At 41.3% G+C, this 22,100-nt stretch overlaps 1 protein-coding gene across 1 annotated transcript in view; it reads left to right on the top strand.

Moving 5' to 3' along the window:
* PEX14 (peroxisomal biogenesis factor 14) overlaps positions 1-21,869 on the top strand; it is a 74,806-nt gene extending 52,937 nt beyond the window's left edge. Inside the window, exons 4-9 of the mRNA XM_026862826.1 lie at positions 3,554-3,676; positions 10,559-10,644; positions 13,129-13,231; positions 14,493-14,590; positions 17,648-17,739; positions 20,016-21,869. Coding sequence (XP_026718627.1) covers positions 3,554-3,676; positions 10,559-10,644; positions 13,129-13,231; positions 14,493-14,590; positions 17,648-17,739; positions 20,016-20,481 — 968 coding nt within the window. The 3' untranslated portion in view covers positions 20,482-21,869. The remainder of the gene's footprint in view (positions 1-3,553; positions 3,677-10,558; positions 10,645-13,128; positions 13,232-14,492; positions 14,591-17,647; positions 17,740-20,015) is intronic.
* Positions 21,870-22,100: the final 231 nt, after the last annotated feature.

Genomic DNA, 22,100 nt, shown 5'->3' with positions numbered 1-22,100 from the left:
TCCTCAGCTCAGTCCTTGCTCAGTACCCTCTGCGGTTAGATTATTCCTTGCAGATAGCAATCAACTGGAAGGAAGTGTGTGTCTAATTTGCATGAGATTATTTAAAACAAAAAAAAAGGTCTGCATTAGTCAGGGTGATGGTAAACAACGCAAAGAGATGCCTTTTATAATATAGCCGTGGCTCAGCTTTCAAAGCCAAATATAATTCACTTACAATTGGCAGTTTCCTTTATTGTTCCTTTTAACCTTTTGCATTCTGCATGGTCTTGATCTTGCTGCAACTCCAGAAGAACTAAAACGTTTGTTTTCCCAAGTGTTGAGAAAGTGGATTTAGAGCAATTCTCCTGTTAAACTGAGGTGATTTTCTTGACATACCAATTTGAGAGTTATATTAGACACAAAGCTCCAGTTCTTATGACATTGCTTTTGCATCCAAGGGAAGTGGTATTATTTTTGGGTTATCAACTTCCTGCTAGATTAGAGCAATGAATGGACTGTGGATAGTTTTTTATATAATGCAGTGATAGAAGGACTGTCATAAAATAAAGCAAGGTGAGATATTGGAACAGATAATGCTTTGATCTGGTTTAGAAATTCCCACTTTTCTGTGTAATTAATATATTGAGGTTGAATAGTTTGGGGCATAGAAAACTCACACTGTGTGCATACATGTGTGTAGGTGGTGAGTCTGAAAAATATTCATTCCAAGGGGAATTTTGATGACTTAGTTATAATTGCCTGAGGACAGTCTTAGAATATCTTGTACATTTTTGTTAGTGTGAGTGAGAAATGACAACCATGAAGACGACAGGTATATTTCTGAATCCACAGATGACTAGTTGCAGTGCAGACTTACTCCATATATATGCTTTAAGGAATCAGATCTGGGAGATTATTGCCTTGATGCTTGGAGGCCAAGATCATAGAGCCTTAAAAACATCTTGTTTGGATGAATAAAAAGGAGGTGTTCCAGGGTGATGGCACTCCCAGTGTTCTCTGATAATTAAGAAGGGATGTAGTTGTGATGTTCTTTTGTATAATGCCACTAGTACCATGAACAAGACCACTTCACAAGGCAGCAGAATAGTCCAGGGAATTTTAATTTGCACTACTTTGCACAGGATTCAAATGTGAACTCAAATGCAAAAGGTTTCCAATCATTCTATCATTCACATCAGCTTTTTTTTCACAGTACAGCAGGGTTTTAATGGTAACAGTGATACTTGAGTGTCCCTACTTGGCAAGATCAGAATAATCCTAGATGTGCATTTTATCTGCAAAAGATTTTAGTTTTTTTTTTTCTCTAACAGGATGATAATAGAAGGGGCATTATGGTTAGGAAACCAAAAGCATTGTTTCCTTCTCTTTTTGTAGAATGAATTAAGGATCCTACATAACTTCTTTATGTTTCTAAGCATTAAATATTATTAGATTTGCTATCTTTGTATGGAAATAGAACAAAATGCCCTATTCTAGTGGGAGCTACATTTGCGGCCAGCAGATGATGTCTCCATCTTTATGAAATTCCGTAGTTGCTAGTGATCTGCAGTGTTGGCATCTGTTTATGCTTTCTCCTACGTTGGATAATTAGGAGCTGGTTCATATAGTTTCTTTCTGATTAGGACTTCACTTTTTAACATGGATTAGACACCATAAATACTACTTTTGTGACTAGAACAGTAGGCTGAGTTGTGTTCGTGTGTCTTTTATTACTCTCACTGCAAGTCTTGTTCCATACTGTTATGTGTGGTTTTGGTTCCTTACTGTTTGAGGCTTCATCAAATAGAAATAAAGGGGTGATTTTGTCAGATTGCAGGACCAGAGACCAGAAACAGATTTCTGATACTGTTTCTGACTCTGAAAACATTCTGTTATGTTAGAAAAATCACCTGACTTCTCTGTGCCTCAGTATCTGCACTGTAGAGTAGATAGAATAGTATCTCACAGGAACTCACAGTGTCTCATGTACTCACAGGAATAGGGAGAAGGTCTTTTAATAGTCATAAAGCCTTCTGAATACCAGAAGCACTGTGTTAGTGCTTTACAATATTAAATAACAGTTCTGAGACAGACTTGTGTATTTATTTCTGGCAATACTGTTTGTGCTACAGATTATTCTGTCTAGACCCGCAGTATGCAGTGAAGTTTGAGATCCTGAAAAAAATTTCTCAAAACTTAGGTAATATGCCCAGAAACCAGACCATTTTCTATACTGTGTCTCCCTGTAATGTTAAAAAGCCAAGTGTTTTAAGTAAGTTCAGGGATTTAATCTACCAGCACTACTTCATGGATCTTGAATGGAGGTGATGGAGAAAAAGTATTCCCCCATTTTTCCCCACTGCTGTCATATCCATACCATTCTCCTCACTGTGCTCAGTTCCTACAACTGTGTGAGAATAAAGTGGTCTCTGTCTCTTTTCTTCTAAAGCTCTTTGCTCAAATCTATATTCTCCTTTCCAAACGTTTTTGCATACATGCTGCATGTATAGTAAAAGGTCCCAAATCACTTCACATGTTCCTCATAGCAGGGACACTGGCTTTCTATCTGCTTCTGTGCAGGAGAATAACATAACAAATAATACACAGCTCTCCAGGCCCCACATCATGGTTGCCATCTGAATACTAAATTCTTTTTCTAGAGGATGTTTTCTCCTCTTGGAAAAAATAATCCAGCTGTGCTTGCATCTTCACAGATGCTGGTCATCGTGAATCCTTTAGCTGCTTTTCTTTTCCCCCTTGTTGGCCAAATCCTTTCCGTATGTTGTGGCCAATTACAGATGGTCATCTGGGCATTTCCTGATGGCAGGAGTGACTGCACCAACATGTACCATGTGTGCAGTGTTACTACAGCTCTGTGTGAAATAAAAACCAGGCTGCCCTAGGGCAATCTAATCATGCAGCAATAGGCCGGGGCAATGCTAAGCTGAAAGTTTGGGCTTGGCCTTGTTTTGATCTGTTTTGTTATAGTTTTATTTCCTCCTTACATTCTGTGTCCCATTCATACTAATCACAGTCAGTCCTGATTTTTTCTTTTTATTTCTGCATTTGTCATAAAATAAAGCAAATTATTCCCGTCTTCGGAAACGATCTAGACTAATTAGTCGTCTAACCCAATAATTAGTTTTTTGTTTCCCTGTCTGTTTTCATGCATTATTGTTAGTTTTTTCCCCTCTTTTTTTTTTTTACACCATTACAGATTAAAATGAGCCACATTTGCAGTTGATGGTATCTTTTTTTCGGGGGAAGAATGGAGAATTGCAATAGAAAGCTACTTCAAAAGCAGCAATAAACTCAAGGATAAATTAAGGAAATTGAATGAGCCACATTTGGAAGCAGCGTTGAGGCTAATATTCTGTCGCTTAAGGTTAAATTGCAACAGAGAAAGAGAGAGGGAGACATTCCAGTGAATCCAAAATTGGGGAGGCATTACTGCTCAAGTCAGTGCCAAAATTCTTTGCAGCTTGAAAGGGTTCTGCCTGGCTTGAGAATTTAATTATGCGTGCATCAAGTGGGTAAAGGTGCTAAACTGATTTCATTTCCTCTGCTCCCCCAGGCCTGACAGATGAAGAGATTGACCTGGCCTTCCAGCAGTCGGGCACGAGCACGGATGAGCCACAGTCCCCAGGTCCTCCTACACAGCTGCTGCCAACTCAGCCCGCTCACCCTGTGGTGCATAGTAAGTAACACTTTGAAAAACAGCTGGTTCCGTTGCTTTCTGCAGTGATTTCTGCAGCATTTTCACAGATTTCTGTGCCAAGATCCCAGGTTTCAGTTCAACTAATGCCACACTTTTTGCCAGAATTGGACACCAAAATGTTATTTTGCATGTGCTTCATGCTTGTTGATGCAAGATCACATTACTCAAGGAAAATGAGATACAAATGATCATCGTCTACAAACAAACATCATACATACTGGCCTGTGACACCTCTTGACCTGAAGATGTGTGGTCAATACAAATTAGATTCTGACCCACTATAATGACTTGAAAAAAGCATTTAGCCAACAGACGACTCAGTCTTCCCTTCTAAAACTTAGGGTTATGCTTCCTTCATCAGTAGGGTTTTCTAATATTTAGATCATTAATGTATGATAGAGCTGATAGATTCCTAGATAGAAGGTGATGTGAAAGTACAACACTATTACATCTTTAGTTATGGCAACATTGGACTCTGTTCAATAAGCTGTTGGACATCACCACAGAATTTTGTATTTTAGTTAGAGGATTTGTTTTCTTAACTAGTCAGGCAACCAACCAGTTCATAGAATCATAGAATATCTCAAATTGGAAGGAACCCATAAAGATCATGGAGTCCAACCCCCTGCTCCTCACAGGACTACCTAAAACTAACCCATATGACTAAGAGAGTTGTCCAGATGCTCCTTGAACTCTGACAGTTAATACCTCAAACAGTTACTTGAAAGAGGTATATTTTCTTCTGCTAGAATATAAGGTCTTTAGGATTTAGTCTGTGACTTCTGTGTGTGAGTTTAAGGTCTGACACAATGGACCCCCAGTATGAGGGAGTTTTAAGAGTGCCATCAGGTTACAGATAATAATGAACAGTTAATATGGATCCTTAATTTTAAAAAGCTTTCTCTCTTCAATCTTAAATAATCTGAGGGGTGACAGCAGAAATTCTGTGGACTGTGTGGATGTGATTGTATGATTTTGTCTACAAAATACACTCTCAAAGAATTTTTAAAGTCCCAACATAATCTGTGTAGACTCAAAATTTACATATATATTTGCATTTTAAAACAAACCTCGCAAAAAAGTATCTAAGCTCCAAACAATAAAAACCAAAGTACACACCATTAAAAATCCATCAAAAGAAGCTGTTCAGCTCACATGTGTGTCTGGCAGTTTGAAAATCACTTCACTTACCTGCCAAGTATTAAGAACAGGATTTTTATACTGTTCCTAAACACCTCTAGGTCACATATTGACCAAGGCAACAGTCACTTAGGACTGTGTTTATTAGTTTATGGCATATTTTTGCTATTGCTAGAGACAGTACTAGACTTACTTTCTGAGTTTTTAAATACTCTGGCTTGGCACAGTTTGGGAAGAAAAACATTTGTGGTGGAGTTGGGCTCAGAACTGGAATATTTTTAACTGTCGTATTGGGTGTGCTGGTGAACTTCAGGACTCAATTCTGCCTCCTGCCTCAATTTCTGTTCCACAGAAAATGCCAGAAAAGCAAAATCTGCACTCTTGATGGAGAAACGGTGCCAGATCCCTCTTAGTGCTATCTGTTGCTCATTCAGCTAACTCTTATCACAGCCCAGTGTTGGAAGAGTTAATCTTCCCTTATTTTATAGTGTTCACTAGTATGAGTAGGGCAGGAAAGAAGTATGCAATTCAAACTGGAAAACATTGTCATCACTGTTAACCCTTGCAGCTTTATCACTGTTTTTTTTAGCTTTTACTATTGTGGCTTTCCTCAAAGCACCAGCTCCCAATTTCTTCTTGCTAGGTAAGAATCTGAACTAGTATTTAAACATCAAAATGTTCCCAGTAACAGTTTCAAAGAGAAGTCTGAATGTATCTGAGCATTACAGAATCTCAGAAACCAAAGGTGAATAAAAATACCACCAAAGTAAAGCTTCTTTAGGGGTTGTATTGTAAACTGGTGCTCTGGCTTTGTGATCTGATTGGTGCTTTTTGAATAATTCGAATCAGAAGCTTTTGCCTGTGAGCCAGTCCTTTTTAGCAACCCCCAGAATCAGGGAAATAGTGACAATAGGTTCATTAGTTATTGTTCCTCCTCTCCTTAGCCATTCTTTGTAGACCTTCTATTTAAGCTTAACTTCTAAATGGATGTATAAAAAGAATAAATAGTTAAATATACATGGCATTTATTTGACAAAAATAGTTATTTTAATTAGGTATCGTCTGTGCCCTATTCTAGTCTTTGACTGGTGTAGTTCTGGTGTTGTTAATGATGGATCCATCTTTGTGTCTTCCTCTTAAGTGTTTTCCGTGGTATCAGAACTGCAAAGAGAATTTGTGAATTTCTCTAGAGCTGATGGATGAGACTGTGCAGTGGCTCAGTGCTCTTTCAAGGTGCCTTGTTTGCTGTAGGTTATTTCATCAGTTGGTTGCTAATCCTGTAATGAATATCTCTGAATTGGTCTAAATCTGCTCGAGGACAGTTGTTTCTGTGATAGTTTACTAAGTCAATTTATCTTTCACATATTTGCCAGAGGTTGTCACGTAGAGAGAAAGATAGATACTACTTATGTCTATCTGTTATGCTTATCTTCTTACAGAGTACTCATGACACTAGTGTTGGAATGTTTCAAGGTTTGAAGTTCAAAAGTATATATCTAAAGGATAGGTAGACTGCTGAATGTATAAGTTGACTCGTTGATGGGAACAACTCATACTGGAAGAGCTTATACTGAAAAAGTTTATGAGCTATATTTACCTTCCCCAAAGAAGACATCTGAGTTTTGTGTGAAGCAGCATCTGATCTGCTGGAGTGTAGGTCTTGAAGACTGTGAGACACTTTGTGTTTGATATTTGGTTCATTTTAATGTTTTTTAGAGTAGTTTTGACACCTCCACACAAAATCACAAATCTAGAGAAAAAGAATTACCCCCCACAGAGCAAAAAGGAGAAACAGTTAGGGTACTGTGCTGAAAAGCACCAGCTAGTGTCTTAAGAAGCCCAATTGCTCTCTGTCCCCCTCCCCAGAAGGTGTTGCTGCTTCACGTTTAAAAAGTATGTTAAAACTGTGGGTTAAGAGTACAGAAGTTCAGGAGGGCTTCAGAACCATCTTGAGAGTTTATCCCGCAGGAATGGAGGAAACGGACGACTTGGTCATCTTGCCATCAACTCCAGTGCAAAACGTTCACTCGTGTGTCAGAGCAATAAATCCTATGCACACCTTTTGATTTTACTTGCTTAATCTTCTGCTGTTGTCAGTCAGCTCAGTCTGTCCCGATTTTTAAAGTTTCAGGAAATCATTCATACCACTTAAATACTTCCTTTTAGTGTGGGCATTACTTCATGTTCTAATGTTTTGTTGGAAATAGCAGTTACCTATGTAAGTACTCTCTTATTCTTGAAGAGTTGACAAGAAAGAAGCGTATTTGTAAGCCTTCAGAGTGGCATATTTCTCGTATGCCAAACTCCTCCTGGGTTTGGTTTAAGAGAAACAATAATAGCTTTTGGGAGGAAGAGACAAGAGTTAAGTTTCTAGACGCTGTATTTTAGCTCAATACCATCCCTACTATTTTTCCTCCTGTTCTGGAGGAGTAATTCCTTCCCTCCAGTTTGTACTTTTGCCAAGAGGTGTCAAAACTGCTTCAAAAAAAAAAAAAGCTTAAAAAAAGCTTGAATTTGATTAATATAGAGAAACAAGACTTTGCCTGACTGATAATAAAACTGATAAATGACATTTGAATTACTTGTAGCAGTAATTTATTACATAAAATATCTTTTATTTGACATGCGATTAGTTGCTGGAAGCATCACTCAATCTGACTAGTTTAAACATGCTCTAAAATGAACCCCCAGTAAAAAACCAGGGCTGTCTGCTGTTGGCGTTATGAAATATACTAATCCAGCAATGAGGACAAAAATCTGACTTTATATATTTAAATGATTAATTGGGTTTATATATTTATTTTTTTTTTTACCTTTCTAACCCTTATAATTACAAGCAAACTCAGGGGAGTTTCTGAGCAAGGTGTGCAAAGCTGCATGTTTATCATCCAGGTATTGTCTGTGTTCTTCCCCATGGTATTTATGGTCTCCATTTATGGGGTTTTGTGCAGATTTTACACCTGCTTAAAAATCAGCTCCAGTGACTGTTTTTCTTGCCGTTTGGATCTTCTTCTCCCACCCCTGTGTCTTCATTATGTGGGAGGCTGTAGAATACAGACTGTTTTCTCTAACAATTAAAAACGGTAACTAGAATCCAAACTCTTTTTTTCCCCCAACTCCTCTCCATGAGTTCACTGTTTGCTCATGGAAAATCACCTCTTCCAACCCCAGTTTCTATAGATTTAAGTGTGGATACTAGTGAGGCTGACCTTACTTGGATGCACAAGGCCTAATTAATTGATGTCAGGAAAGTTAATTCTGAGATGAATGAGGATCTTAAAAATAGTAAGTGTTTACTCTGAAAATGCAATTTACAGTTGCTGCAGTGAAAATTAAATATGCTTATAGAAAATAGAGACTTACAGATGGATAAAATGTCTGTGTCCCTTCCGTTTGCCTTTTGAGTGTCTCTTACGTGGAATGGTTTGTTACTTCCCCAGTGCATAAACCGAAGAGTAACCGGGCTAGTAGTGTGTTTTCATTTTCTCTGAATATACTCCAGTTTTACAAGTGGGGAAATTGAGGATATGCAAAGAAGTCAGTGTGAGCACTGAGGTTACAGCTGAGAAACTTCTAACCCTCTCTCCACCCCATGTTTTAGATTAGAGTATTGCAGAAAAAAGGAAGACTGAATGGGGATTTTAGGCAGAGCTGTGACATTCTTCATAACATTGTAAAGTTGATGTGGTCAATGCAGAGCCTTTACTGCATCCCTCACTCACTCACTTTTTTTTTTTTTTTTTTTTTTTTTTTTTCCACAAGACAGAATTATTTCACACATCTCTAAAACGAGTAAAATGGCATTTCAGCTTCTTGTCTTTATAGACTCTCTGAACTTTAGGAAAGATCATTCTGGTCCCTTTTCATTAATAATGAAAACCAGGGGGCAATAAAATGTTCTTAGCTCAAGCATTACAGGGATGGAGGGAGAGATGAGTGAGGTGAAAGGGCAAAACGGACAGAGTCCTACAGGTGCCTCTCCTTTCTGCTCAGAGGTCACTGTGACTGGGAGGTAGGTAGGGGCAGGCAGTCAAGGACTGCCATGGACGGGGCGCGGTTGGACCCACAGACTCATCTGAGATGCGTTAACCCTCTACAATAGGCTGTTCAGCCTGGAACACAAGTTCTTGTCACGGAAGGATATTTTTAATCACAAGTTCAGGGCAGAGAACTGGATAATGGAGAGACAGAAATGCCAGTAGGAGTGGAGTAAGGAAGGAAAAGTGGGATGGATGACTAGGGTTTGCAGCAACATTAGCCAGAGATCATTTTAAATCCTGACATGTACACAGCCAGTTACTGCAGCTTAGCTGACGTGTGTTAACTCATTAAGTTAAAAAGTTATGATAATTTGATCATGTGCTTAAGCTCCAAAACTGCAACTGCAGCAACCCAAAATACTACTGGTGACACTATTCACCAGTTCTGACAGAGCTGCTTTAATTTGTTGGGATTTCTAGCCAGTGGATAATTTGAGGAGCTGTGTCCTAAAAGGTAGTAAGATGCAGTGAGTATTTGACAGTCAGTGCCTGTGTGTAGGGCCTGAGGGCTGGGATTAGGAGTAACTCAGGCAATGAAAGGCCTGTAGATCTCAGCAACAGGAAAAATGGCACTAGGTGAACAAAGCAGAAAGGAGACACTTTCAGTCATTTCAGCCAGTTAAGTCTCCCTTTGAAAGCCTGAATTGAAACTTTGGAGAACAGAATGCATTTCTGAGACACTGTAGGTCACGTGTCAATTTGGATCTGTCTGTTTGGAGACTGTATACCGGCCTCCACCTCATCAGTTCTGCCCACATCCTGCCACTGAACTTTAGGAAAGATCACTCTGCATCCTCTTTATTATTAAAGAAAACCGGGGGCAGTACGAGATTTGTTAAGGGAACTGCGAGGGAGGGGAAAGGATAAAGCTGGTGGAAAACTACAGGTATGTTCTGATTCTGCTTGAAGGAGCACAGCATACCGTATCTGTGCTTTGCTCTGCGGAGTCTCTAACCTTCTGTGCAGAACTGTATGTTAAATATCTCAAGCTTTTATCTACTTCTTTACCTCTCTCTGTAGATATTTAATTGCATATTTTCTCTCTGCTGTTTATGTGTGCTTTGCTCCCTATTCGTAACTAAGGCTTCAAAGACACTGGATCCTTCCTTATTGAAATGGTCAGTAATTGCTGACATGGTGTTCATAAACCTATTTATTGCCCTGCTAGATTTCTCTTCTTTCTCAAAACACTTTCTTCTTTCTTTTTTTCTGCAGTCTTCTGGGTCTCTGGCTTTGTCCCCATTTTCAAAAATTATGATAGTGGAGAACGATTGGTATTCAGATATGAGTTAACCTTAGCTAGTACTAACACCACAGACGGTTGGTTGTCTGGGGAAACTGCAATAGGGTTCAGAGTGCCTTCTGCAAGGAAAGAGTAGGGCAAAACAGCTTGATGGAACTTTTCTAACTGCTGCTGTGATTTGTCTCCCTTTGACACTTTGTGCAAGGCCAGTATCAGTGCTAGAGGTCTGGACAGATGTTTCCGTGTCCTAGGGCCAGAAGCCTGCACACTGCACCTGAGGGACTACCAGCATCTTAATGCCCCCTGCTCAGTAAATCTGAGCCTGCTAAGAAGCAGCAAAACTGGCATTATTCATTACTCTTTTCTCTGATAAAATGGGTGTATGCAGATGTTATCACCTGCAGTTCTGACTGATTATTTCTTGATTTTGGCCTTTAGGTCCACCTGGCTCCAGATGGAGAGATTATGGGGCTTTGGCTATCATAATGGCAGGAATTGCCTTTGGATTCCACCAGCTCTACAAGGTAATTATCTTCCTCACTACTTTCACACTGTAGTCTGAGAGCATGATGTTATACTAGTTCCAAATTGGTGAGGCATCTCTGTTCTTACTGGCACTGCCATTAGTATATTTGAGAAATGCAGACACTTAACATGAAAATGTATAGTCAAAAAGTGGCAAGCAAGAAAAACTAGTTTTTAGCAGTGGATCTCAAACTGCTAGAAACAAGATAATTTTCATCGTGTATGTGTATTTTGGACTTTCTGAAGTGAGGGAACTAAGCACATTTCAGCAAAGGGATTCTCTCAGCATCGGCCAGCTGGCATTACTGTCATAGTCCCAGTGTAGTGATTTCTGTGCACTGGTGATCCTGCACCATGGGTAGGAAAGAATCTTCTCTGTCCGACCAGAACATTGAACAGAAGTTCCTAATTTCCAGGTCTGCCCTACATCCTGTAGTTTTACTCCAGTGTGCTTAGAACAAGATAGAGTGAGTGTGTGTCTGCTTGTGTACTGTAGAGACAACATCCCCTTCTTACTTCTTGTGCAATGTTTCTCTTTCACTCTGGATTTGCTTTCCAGCAATGTGGTAAGTGACATTAGATAATGTCTTTGGTAAGCAACCATATTCTGTGGCTACATAGAAAGACATAAGTGGTTTGGGTCAACACAGCAGAGTGTAAAGAGCTTTGGTTCAGTGGAAGTTGTGTTTTATTTTTGGAAAAGAGACAGAGATGAAGACTAAATGAGAGGTTGATGGTTTTCATGTTTGTTCTTTAATTAACAATTACTGCCTTGCTTAGTAAAATCTATTTTGCAAAATAAAAGTGTTGGCCTTCTAGGTTAAAACTACTTTTCTTATCCTGTCCTATAATTAATTTTCTGAGCCAAGCAACATGTTCCATCTCTGCAAGTAAAGTTACATGACTTAAGAGAATGGCTTTTTGTTGAGATATGTTGTCCCTATCTTTTTATATTACAGTAGTGATGCCAACCTTACTGATCTTTTCATTCTTGCAAAGAAGGGTGGAGCTAAGTGTCCAGAGCTGTTAATACAACAGCTGATGGACCTTGCAGACCTGAACCTATTGCTGTTACTAAATGACACATATCTAACACATATTGATGATTTACTTTTTTTTTTTTTTGGTGTGTCCTTGATGCTGTTGATATATTCTACTGCTGTATTCTTTGTTTACAGATCTTGCTCTGCTGCCTATCCAAACCTCATAAGGCCTATTGTGTGCCTAGCAGAAACCCATACTCTTTTGTAGGAGTTAAGAAATCTTTGGAAACAGTTGATGACTTCCCTCTGTCCTTTATGTGATTTTGAGGGAGTTTGCAAATAGTGATTTTATATGAAAGATAGGATGCTAGGATACAACATAGTTGTCCATGTGTGTTCTGTGAAGATTGAGAGAGAACTGTGTGTGAAAGTCATCAAAAGCTATTTGCTTTTCAGAATGTCTGAGTGTAAACATGTATGTGTACACGTGCTTTGTGAGGGTAAGAGCTGTGTACAGTGACACTGAAATCTTAAACCAGTGCTATTACATGTAAAGGAAGGCTGTCCCACACATGTCAGTTTGGATAATCAACTCTGTCTCAGGAATAATCCTGTATGTACAGCCCTGCAGTGGGTACAGGGAGCAAAAGCCAGGATGAAGGAGAATTGATAGGTGCTCTCACAGCTATTCCCACATCCTAGACCATCCTTCTCTCACATTTTTTTCATCTGCCATGTTGTGCTTGAATGTGCCCTTGTTAAAGTGCATGTTCAGTTCATAGGAGCAGTGCTGCAGAAGGATCCATGGTAGTTAGAGGAGAGTTGTGACCTGTTGGGTCTAATCCATCCTCTGCAAGGGCAGAGTGAGATGGATTTCATGGCTGTGTACGGTGTCACTGAACTGCCTCCCATCCTGTACTAGCTTGGCTCTCACTTCCTTTAGCCCTGGTTCCTTAGTTCCCTCCTACTGCTGTTAACTCTGCTCCATTTCCTTTTTCTTCCCGTGCTCCAGATCTCTGCTTTTCCCTCAGTGACTCATAACCCTTCCCCTGCCAAGGTTCAAAAGATTTAATAATACCTCTCACTCCCTGGCTTGTGCTTCCTCTGGGCCTTTCTCCTCTTCTTCCCACTTCTGCATTTCTTGCCTTGTGGATGTAGCTCAGATGTTGTGGCACATGAGTGTGTTCACATTTGAGAGCGTACGATCTGGAACCGTACTCTGTGTGTGATGGATGTTTCCCCGGACTGAGAGCTGTCACAGGAAACTTTCAATGGAGCTAGGAACTGGTTTTTAGCACACAAAAATGTAACCGCACAACCCGTATCTTCTGCAACTTCTTTTAACACCTACTGTAGAGGGAATTTCTTTTCTCAGCCAGGTGTGTGGCTCTGTGATAAAGGCTGAGGTTTGGGTGGTGGGCTTTGAGGATGTTTCAGGTAGATCAGAAAGACTGCTTTGCATATCCCTGTTTCCTAAGAAAGTTTCTGTACTCCATGCAGAAATACCTGCTTCCTCTCATCATGGGAGGCAAAGAAGACAGGAAACAGCTTCAGAGGATTGAGTCAAACATTTCTGAGATGAGTGGCAGTGTGACACAGACAGGTAAAGATTAATGACTCCATCAATTCACCCCTCAAAGCCTTTCTCCCTGTATCCTCCATTCTGCCAAGACTCCCACCCTTTTCTTTCCTTCCATCTCCACTTTATGTGGTGACTTCATTTATCTGCTCTGAGAATCTGTTCACATTTGCAAATGAAGCCGCCGTCATTTCGGTTTAATTTGAAATTGCTTGTTTACTGTCGGCGCGGCCTCAATTAATTATGTTTTTACGGAAAGGCTCCCAACCTCAGAATATTAATAAGGGGAATAAAATGACAGCCTTTCGGAGGGCTGTAAAGTTCATTTTTAATTTCTGCTTCTCTGATGTTTTCAGGGGCTTTTTTTTGGTGCTTTCCCCCCACCTTCCATCTGAAAATCCGAGGAAGGGTCAGGAGAGTCTGTAATTACTGTGCCTCCCTGACCTTAGCCACCTTCTCTGTTATTGACTCTATAGGGTGTCTGTTCATTACCCGATGCCCTAATGATGGTCTGGATTAGCTGTTACCTGTCACACCAATAGAGTTTTTAATTTAATTTTATTTTATTTTATCAGCTTGTTTACTGCCTAGAAGCTTTGGATAAAGTACCAAAGTAGAAAAAGTTTTACAGCTGGAGTTGGGAGTCCAGGAGAAGTTCTTCATGTTTGGTGGGGTGTAGGAGGGGAATACAGGGTGTTCTTTTGAAATAAAAGGGGAAAAGTGCAAAGTATATTCAGTTGGTGGGATGGAAAAAAGTATGATTTTCAGCACTAACTCTGTTGAAGATGTTGGGGTTGAAGGAGCTGGTGGGTTGAGAGTGGGAGGATGCTTTTTAGTGGAGAGTTAGGAGAAAAGCATCTTTCATTTCTCATGGTACCCTAAGGTCAATCCTGAAACCAGCCTCTTCCCAGACTGGAGCTACTCAGTGTTTGCCTGCGTGAGGCCCGAGACAGATAAATGATACAAACATTGTATAAGTTCAGGGAGATGTACAAATCATAAACCAATATAATTAGAAGGGAGAGGTTTTGGACGGATATACTGTGGGATATAGACATCTATACAATGGAAAGATAAACTAGAAATACTGGAGGTTAGATGCAGTGCAGGTAGATTACCCGTAGTGCAGATAAATCATATGGATTAAAGTGAGCAGGCGGGCGTAGATAAATTAAATATAGTAGGAATAGAGGCATCTTTGTAGCTAGACAGCAGGAAGGACGTGTGTGAGTGTGCATATGTGCATGCATCTCAGTTAAACACTCTCCTGCTTTTTCCCTCACAGTGACTCAGTTACAGACAACTTTAGCAGCTGTCCAGGAACTGCTAATCCAGCAGCAACAGAAAATCCAGGACCTCACCCAAGAACTGGCTGCTTCGAAGGTATCCACTTCCAGCTCTTCACCTTTAGAACATCACCATCTTCTTTGGAACATTTATGGCTTCTGCTGTGGGCACATGAAAAGCCCCTTATTAGGGTTCACAATCCAGCCTTCAGCTCTGTCATACACCCAGGCAGTTTCTCTGCATCTGACTTCTCTGTAGGTTCTCTGCTTAAAGCTCTGGATATTAACTGGGTGCTCAGTGAGCTGTATCTAACTTCTGTGAGGGCTTTGCTATTTAGCTCTGTATGCAGCCTGTGTGTCTGAGGCCTCAGCCTTGTTCTCAGCTCTGTGTCTTCTGCACTGCATTTGAGATTAAATAATTGTGCTGTTAGTCCACTGACCAAAAGAGGTAAAGGCCAGTTGTGCAGAGGATTTGTTTGTGTGTAATATGTAATTTTACATGTTTGTGTTTCTCCTGTACCCTTGTACATTGTCCAAACAATGACTTAATCCTGTTCAGGCAAGGCTGGTTTCTTGTTTCAGTGATTTTGGTCATCGCAGTGTAACAGGTGGCCCCATCACAACCACATTAGTGATGCACAGTGGCCCATTCCCCTTGCCTCCTGACTTGACTCTGGCAATAAAACCATCACTTCTGACTAGCCTGTGTTGTTACACGTGTAAATACAAGTAACCACGTTTAACCAAAACTGATGGAGTTTTTTGGCAATGAGAATTACTACTCTTCATCTCCAAAGTACTCTGCAGCCTTTGGCCTAAGCATTCTATCAGCCAGTAAGTGTTGGTTGCATGTGAGGTGGGATGAATTTGAACTAGTCACATGGAGGTGTCTTCCTTTCACTTGCAAATTTAGGATTATTCAGGGCCCAGTCATTTTGCAGTATTCTCTGTACAGGGAGAGATTTTTCTTTTTCCTATGAAATCCTTTGGACAATGCTTACAGTCTTTTACCTGTAGCATGAACAGTTGTCTTCTCCCCTTACCTATACTTTAATCTCATACAAACCCTTTGATGGTGTGTAACTGGTGGGCCACAGCTGACGATGCGGAGTGCATGCTGTACAGTAGGAATCCCTCAGTGGCACAGCTGTAAACCCAACCATGAAAGCCAGTTTATGGCCACAACACTCTACTTCAATTTTCCTTGGGAACTGTGGCCTGTCAGTGGCCTGGAGCCAGTCCGGAAATTGGAAAACTGTTTTCAGGTCTTAAGTGTTAAGATTAAGACCACATGTTGAGCTTTAAGAAGGAAAAAGGGTATAAGAGTCTTGGTGGTTTAGAGAGTCTTGAAGAAGTTTTTCCTCCCCCCTCTCTACCCCCTGCACTGAAATGGTAGCACACATTGTTATGATATTTAAACCTCATGTGTACAAAGAAAAACTTGGGCAACCCCACAAACCAAAGAATAAAAGCTGTGTTTTCTCAGCTGTAATGTAAGTTTTTATATCTGCTTTTCAAACTCCTACTGGCATGCTGTAAAAAATTAAAAAGAGGGACTTTAAGTAATTAAAAAACGTACATAAAAATTCAAGGCTTGAATTTTCTACAACTGTTTTTTAAAGAGACTGGCTAAAAAGCCCCAGATGTCAGATTTTATTTCTAAATCCTAGGCATCTGGCACCATATGTGTTTTGGAAATTTGAGTCCTTTGCAGGCCAGTGAGTGGAAATCACTCCCTTGTTAATGTGTTGCTGTAGCTTTCAAGGTCTTGGAAAGCCAGAACAGTGGCTCCTGGATTCTTGCTGTCTGAGGGTTGGGAGTGTGAATCCCAAAGGAGCGCATCTGTGTATATCACAGCTACTACAGGCTGAGCCTCTCCCAGCCTGCTGGGTTCACAGCCCAGAAGTCACTGAGGAGTGCTGGCTGTGAAGGTGTTCGGGGTTACTCAGCACTAGCTGAGGTCTGTTTAAAGAATAAGTGGGAACAGCCAGTTCTGGCTACATCTAGTAGGAACTGCTGAGGAGGAGTTTTGTGTTATTCCATTCCTGGCTTCCTTTGTTAGGGGATTTATTAGGAGTATCTCTGGAGTAATGTTCACAAATTAGTTCATTCCTAATGGCTTTTAGCAGAAATTATTGTGGAGAGCACTAGACATGAGTGTTCTTTGGTCCCATATGCAGCCCATGGCTACAGGAGTTGTTAGAGTGATAGGATGGGTTAACTGTAGGCCATGATCTGTCTTTCAGAATGTTCCTCCTCACTGTTCCTAATGTTCTCAAGTTCCCAAAAGGCTTGAAGGAAAGATTGCCAAAAGTGTTATCTGCAGCATGTTCTCCTCACTTGTTACCTTACTCTAATTTCTGCCTGATATCCCATAGCAATTCTGATGCAGTGCTGACAGCAGCTGCACCAGGCTTCCATGAGTTGCTTATCATCTTTCCCCACCAAATTGCATTCATTGCCTTGAAATATCCAAGAGACAGTGCCTAGTCCAGCTGCTTCCTGGAGATACAATCTGGTAACTCAAGCATAGCTCTAATTCTTCAGATCTAGGAGGGAAGAATTTTGCAACTTTCAAGCATCAATTTATCAGCCCACCTCTAAACATCACAGAGTGCGGATAATCGATTCTTTATTTCATGATTTAGGAGAAATGAACAAGTGGTTTTAAAATTGTTGTTAGTATATATTTGAATCTCTTGCTTCAGCTAAGTGTGATCACAGGAAAGTAAAGGACCTGATTCAGTGTAACTCCCGCCACCTTTCAGGATCCAGTTCTAGTTCTTCTGTAGAAATCATTCATTAGGTCAGTGTCAAATGATTTAGTTTATTTCCTTTTGTATTATTCTCTGTCTGATATGTTGGTAGAAAAAATCCTATGTAGACCTACCTTTGTCTGAATTCTTACAAGTGCTGGCCTCCTTCTAATCCAAAAAGAAAGATCCCCTTGAGATGTTTCAGCAGTGGGTGTGCATGGTATATTGGAGACAAGATTATTTAGTCCTCCAGATGGAAAGCAAATATTTGGATAGTCTTAGCACCTTGAGACAGTTACCATTTCTGACCATCATGGGGATCCATTCAGGTCCTTCTTTATTGTGGAAGTTATTTTGCTCAGGTCTGGGAGATTTTAAATTGTTTTTTCATGTTCTAGGCCACAACTTCCACCAACTGGATTCTGGAGTCGCAGAATATTAATGAATTAAAATCTGAGATCTACTCGTTAAAAGGACTACTCCTGAACAGGTATGGATGGAATATGTGGAGCAGATTAGTGTGTGGGGACAGGGTTGCTTTCTGGGATTTTATCAGTCATGGAGAGGAAAGGCATTTCCAACAGGAACTAGCTCTATATCCTGTTATTGCTATTTTAGTAATACCACTTTGCACTCCACTATCACTTTCTATTTGCAGGTCTCAAAATGCTTTTCAAACGTGCCTTAAATCACAGAGCACTTTGGGTAATTAATAAGATTTTTCCTTTTTGTTTATGATAGAAGAAATCTCTGCCATTTACCCCAGTCAGGATGCCTCTCGCCTAGTCTGAAGTGTTGTCTGCATCCGCACCTGCATTCTGTTACAGAGTCCCTCCTGGACACAGTTCAGCTGGCCTGTTCATGGTTAGGGCATAACCAGGATGAAAAGAATCGCACTTCAGCAGAGCCTTTTTCTCTTGATTAGCTAGCTCAGGTATAGACATCCTATAATGTAGTAGATGTCTGAAATGAGATGATATAAATCCCAGCCTGTGGGACAGACGTAAGAACAGGGATCAGATCTCAGTTCTGCAGGATATTCTTTGTTTCCAAGTACATTATTTAAGAATTTATCTAGCTTTTCAGCTATTGATCCTTTCACTCTGGTATGACTCTCTTGCCTCTTTCTACATGTAATGAAGTCTTCTCAAGTCTTCTGTTTCCTAAGAGATAGACTTCACAGATCAGTCTAAGGATTGGACTAGACATGTTCTGGATCTCAGCAAAAATCTCTGGATTTTCAGAAATCTGAAACATGTATTGTCTTTAATATCCTTTTAATGGTTGGACTAGATGATCTTCAAGGTCTTTTCCAACCTAGATGATTCTGTGATTCTGTAAATTCCTGCTACACGTTCCATTCCTCCCAGGAGTCACAGTAGAAAGCTTTGGAGGATCGAGGGACACATGTTAGGTCTGTTAAGTTGGGTCATACTAGCATCACTGCTGGGGAGAGAGCGTTACTTAATGACACCTCTTCAGCTATGAGAAAGTTGCAGCTGGGGGATAAGAGCTTTTTAGAAAAAATAAAACTTTTGGGAGGGTTTGGTTTTTAACAAAAAGGCAAATGTTTCTGCAGTGAGAAGGCAGCAGCAACACTGGAGCCAAGAAAATCTGATTTAATTTGTTGATTGCATTTATGATACTGGTTGAATAATGCAGACATTAGCTTATTGCGCTCACACGAGGTGGAGGTTAGTTCAGCAGAGTTCTTTGATGGCTGGTGGTGGCAGCGGGAAGAGGGGGTGAGAGCAACTACTGTTCCTAGTTCAGTCTAAGAAAATGTAATCTGCTGTTTGAGTGCTCACTGTAGGAGAGCAGCCAGCTTTCATCTGCTCTGGTCTTGCCCGTGGCACTAGCCAGCTCTCCCAAGGGGTGTGAGGACTCCCTGCCCCACAGCATCCTTTTCAGAGCTGCATCTGATACCTCTTCGTACTCCCGCTTTTCACACACACAAGCAAGGATGCATGGGGAGTACTAGATCAGACATGCTTATTGCTTTGCTCTTCATGATGGTTGACTTTCTTAGGGCACCAGTGCTCCCCGCTGCACTTACATTTGTCCTGTTTGGTACTTGGATTCTCCTGTTAGGGCTGGGCCACTACAAAATCCTTAAAGGCCACCTGGAAAGGACTCGAGGACAGAGCCGCCAGCTTTCTCAGCTGGTGCAAGCTGGTGTGACTCCATTCGAGTCAGAGAGGCTGAACCAGTTTGTGGCAGCCAGGACCTGGCCCAAACATGTAAAGTGCATGCTGGGACTAGGAGATGGGCTCTGGATTGTGATGAGCCAGGATGCAATAGCTGTGTATCACAGTGGAGGTGAGAGCCAGGTGGTGAAATTCCTTGGCTCAGGCACAAGGACCTGGTGTGTCTGACTTCTTGCTCCAGTGGGAATTTTCTTTACTGATGAATTAGTAATTGCTTTGTAAAGGGGCACCCATGTCTTTCCACAGACAGCATTCCTGAGTGCTAACTTACTCTGTGAAATTGGCCAAACCAGATCATTTTAGTACTTCAGATTGCCCAGCTGTGATATTTCCCTTGTCTGCAGGCTCGATTACTGGGTGCTTGTAAAGCACTTTGAGATGCCGGCTGAAGAAGTGAAGTGGCCTTGGTTTTGCTCATTTATGGCAAAGGAGACTTGCAGTTTGTCTTGCTCTACATGACTTCCCCAGTGCAAATACCATTCTATCTAATGATAACCCCTCAGTGTTTTTAATAAAAGCCCCTTTCTCTCCTTTTCTTCCCCTCTTTCCCTCCCCCAAGGAGGCAGTTCCCTCCCTCCCCTTCGGCTCCTAAGATCCCGTCATGGCAGATCCCAGTGAAGCCAAGCTCACCCTCCAACCCTGTTGTTGCCAACCATAATAGCAGCAGTGACATCTCGCCTGTCAGCAACGAGTCTACCACCTCGTCACCGGTCAAGGAGAACCACAGCCCTGAGGGTTCGAAGGTCAGCTGCCATCTGCTGAGCACGGAGGAGGGCAACAAGGCAGTGATTGATGTCAAGAGCCAAGTGCGGATGGAGGTGCAGGGAGAGGAGGAGAAAAGGGAAACCAAAAGGAACGAAGAGGAGGAAGAGGACGATGAGGATGATGATGTTAGCCATGTGGATGAGGAGGAATGTCTGGGTGTCCAGACTGAGGACCGGCGAGGAGGGGATGGTCAGATTAATGAGCAAGTGGAAAAGCTACGAAGACCTGAGGGGGCCAGCAACGAGAATGAGATTGACTAAGGCACCCTGGCTTCTGCTGCTGCTGCTGTACATCCTCCCTAGCCTCCTGCACTGTCCCTGGTGCCTCTCCCATTTTGTGGAGAGAAGTGCCACCATCCCGTCCAGTGATTCTCCCATGATTGATCTTGAGCAGGGTCGTGATTGCCCAGAGAACCAGCTGGGCCCTGCTTCACCACAGGGCTTTGCAGTGTTGCAGTGGCTTCTTCTCCCCTCCCAGACCCACCTTCCCCCCTGAGCTGGGGTAACTGCCTAGGCTGGAAGACCAATCGCCTTACCATGCACCACAGCTACAGAATAAGTCCTCTTAGAAAAACACCATCTGTCCCAAAACAGTCAGCCTCTTTGCTGCATCCTAGAGTCCTTCTATCCAATTTCAGAAACCAACCTGTCCTGAGCTCTTTGATTTCACAAGCCTTTAATCCCCACGTAAGGCCCAAACCAGTTCTCTGTTTCCCAAAAATAACCCTCTGGTTTATTTCTCAAACTCCTTGATATTCTGTTGCCAAAAAAGGAATGTTTTAACCCTGAATTCCTCACCAGATCTCAGTCTTGGCTCTTCCAAGCCTTATGTCAAGCCTCAAATTCCTGAAACTACCTAGCATCTAAAAACACTAAATTTCTGTGGGGTCCAAAGAACGCTATTTCTACCCCACGGATGTACACTCATCAAAGTGGCCTCTTGCTAGGGACCAAGTCCAGGTTTCATGGCCACAGTAAAATCCATGAGAACAGGTGGCTTTGTTACTGATTGCTCCCCAGTAAAAGAAGGCTTTGAAAGAAGTTGATTCCACTTATCCCAATTATTACCCTTCCTCCTCCAAAGACAAGGAGCTCACATCAGTTTTTGACATCTTACATTTTATTTATAGCTACCCTGAATGAATGAATGAGGTGATATCAGATGCTGAAATAGTTGGTTAATTCTGGTCAATTAATCTTTAGGTTTTTAGCCTGTTTTTCTCCCAAAATGAGGAGAAAACCCAATTAAATGATCAGCTGAGATCTGTACCTACCCAATGACAGGCACCTGCTTCAGCAAAGCAGTCTTTACAGAAGAGAGAACAGTTCCAGCTCTGAGGTTAACCACTGGCCCTTCTTGCCCAGTCCAGCCTTTTTTTTTTGCCCCATTGGGGCTATACACAAATTAAAACGGTGAATTTTGAAACCTGTCATTTGCAACATTGTGTTCTCAGCTGGTAAAATGGTGGTGTCCAATTATATTACTCACTGCATCAGAGCCTCTTAGCAGAGCAATTCTTGTAACAACTGAGTCTCACTGTCCTCACCAAGCAAGTGTGCTCGTCTGTGTGATCATGTATAGATTTCAAATATAAAATACGATTGTATATAATTGTAATAAATATGAGTTACCACTATTTAACATCAGGCTATTACTGGATTACTGTGGCTCTTATTTTGGGGAGAAATATGCATGCATGGTGGTAAAGGGAGGGAAAGGGACTATTCACAGAAATTTAGTGCTTACAGAATGTTTTCTGAAGGGCATTTATGGTTGATTTTCTGACTGCTCCAATACTAGGTTATATCAGCAGGAGGCAGTGTAGAGAGCAGTGTAAGTGCAAGATAAGGTGCACTATAAATAGCTCCAGCCACACTGT

Source organism: Athene cunicularia (genome assembly GCF_003259725.1).
Source record: "Athene cunicularia isolate RWA chromosome 21 unlocalized genomic scaffold, athCun1 chr21_part1, whole genome shotgun sequence".
NCBI lineage: Eukaryota > Metazoa > Chordata > Aves > Strigiformes > Strigidae > Athene > Athene cunicularia.
The sequence above is the reverse complement of the archived record's forward strand: the minus strand, read 5'-3'. Positions and strand labels throughout refer to the sequence as shown.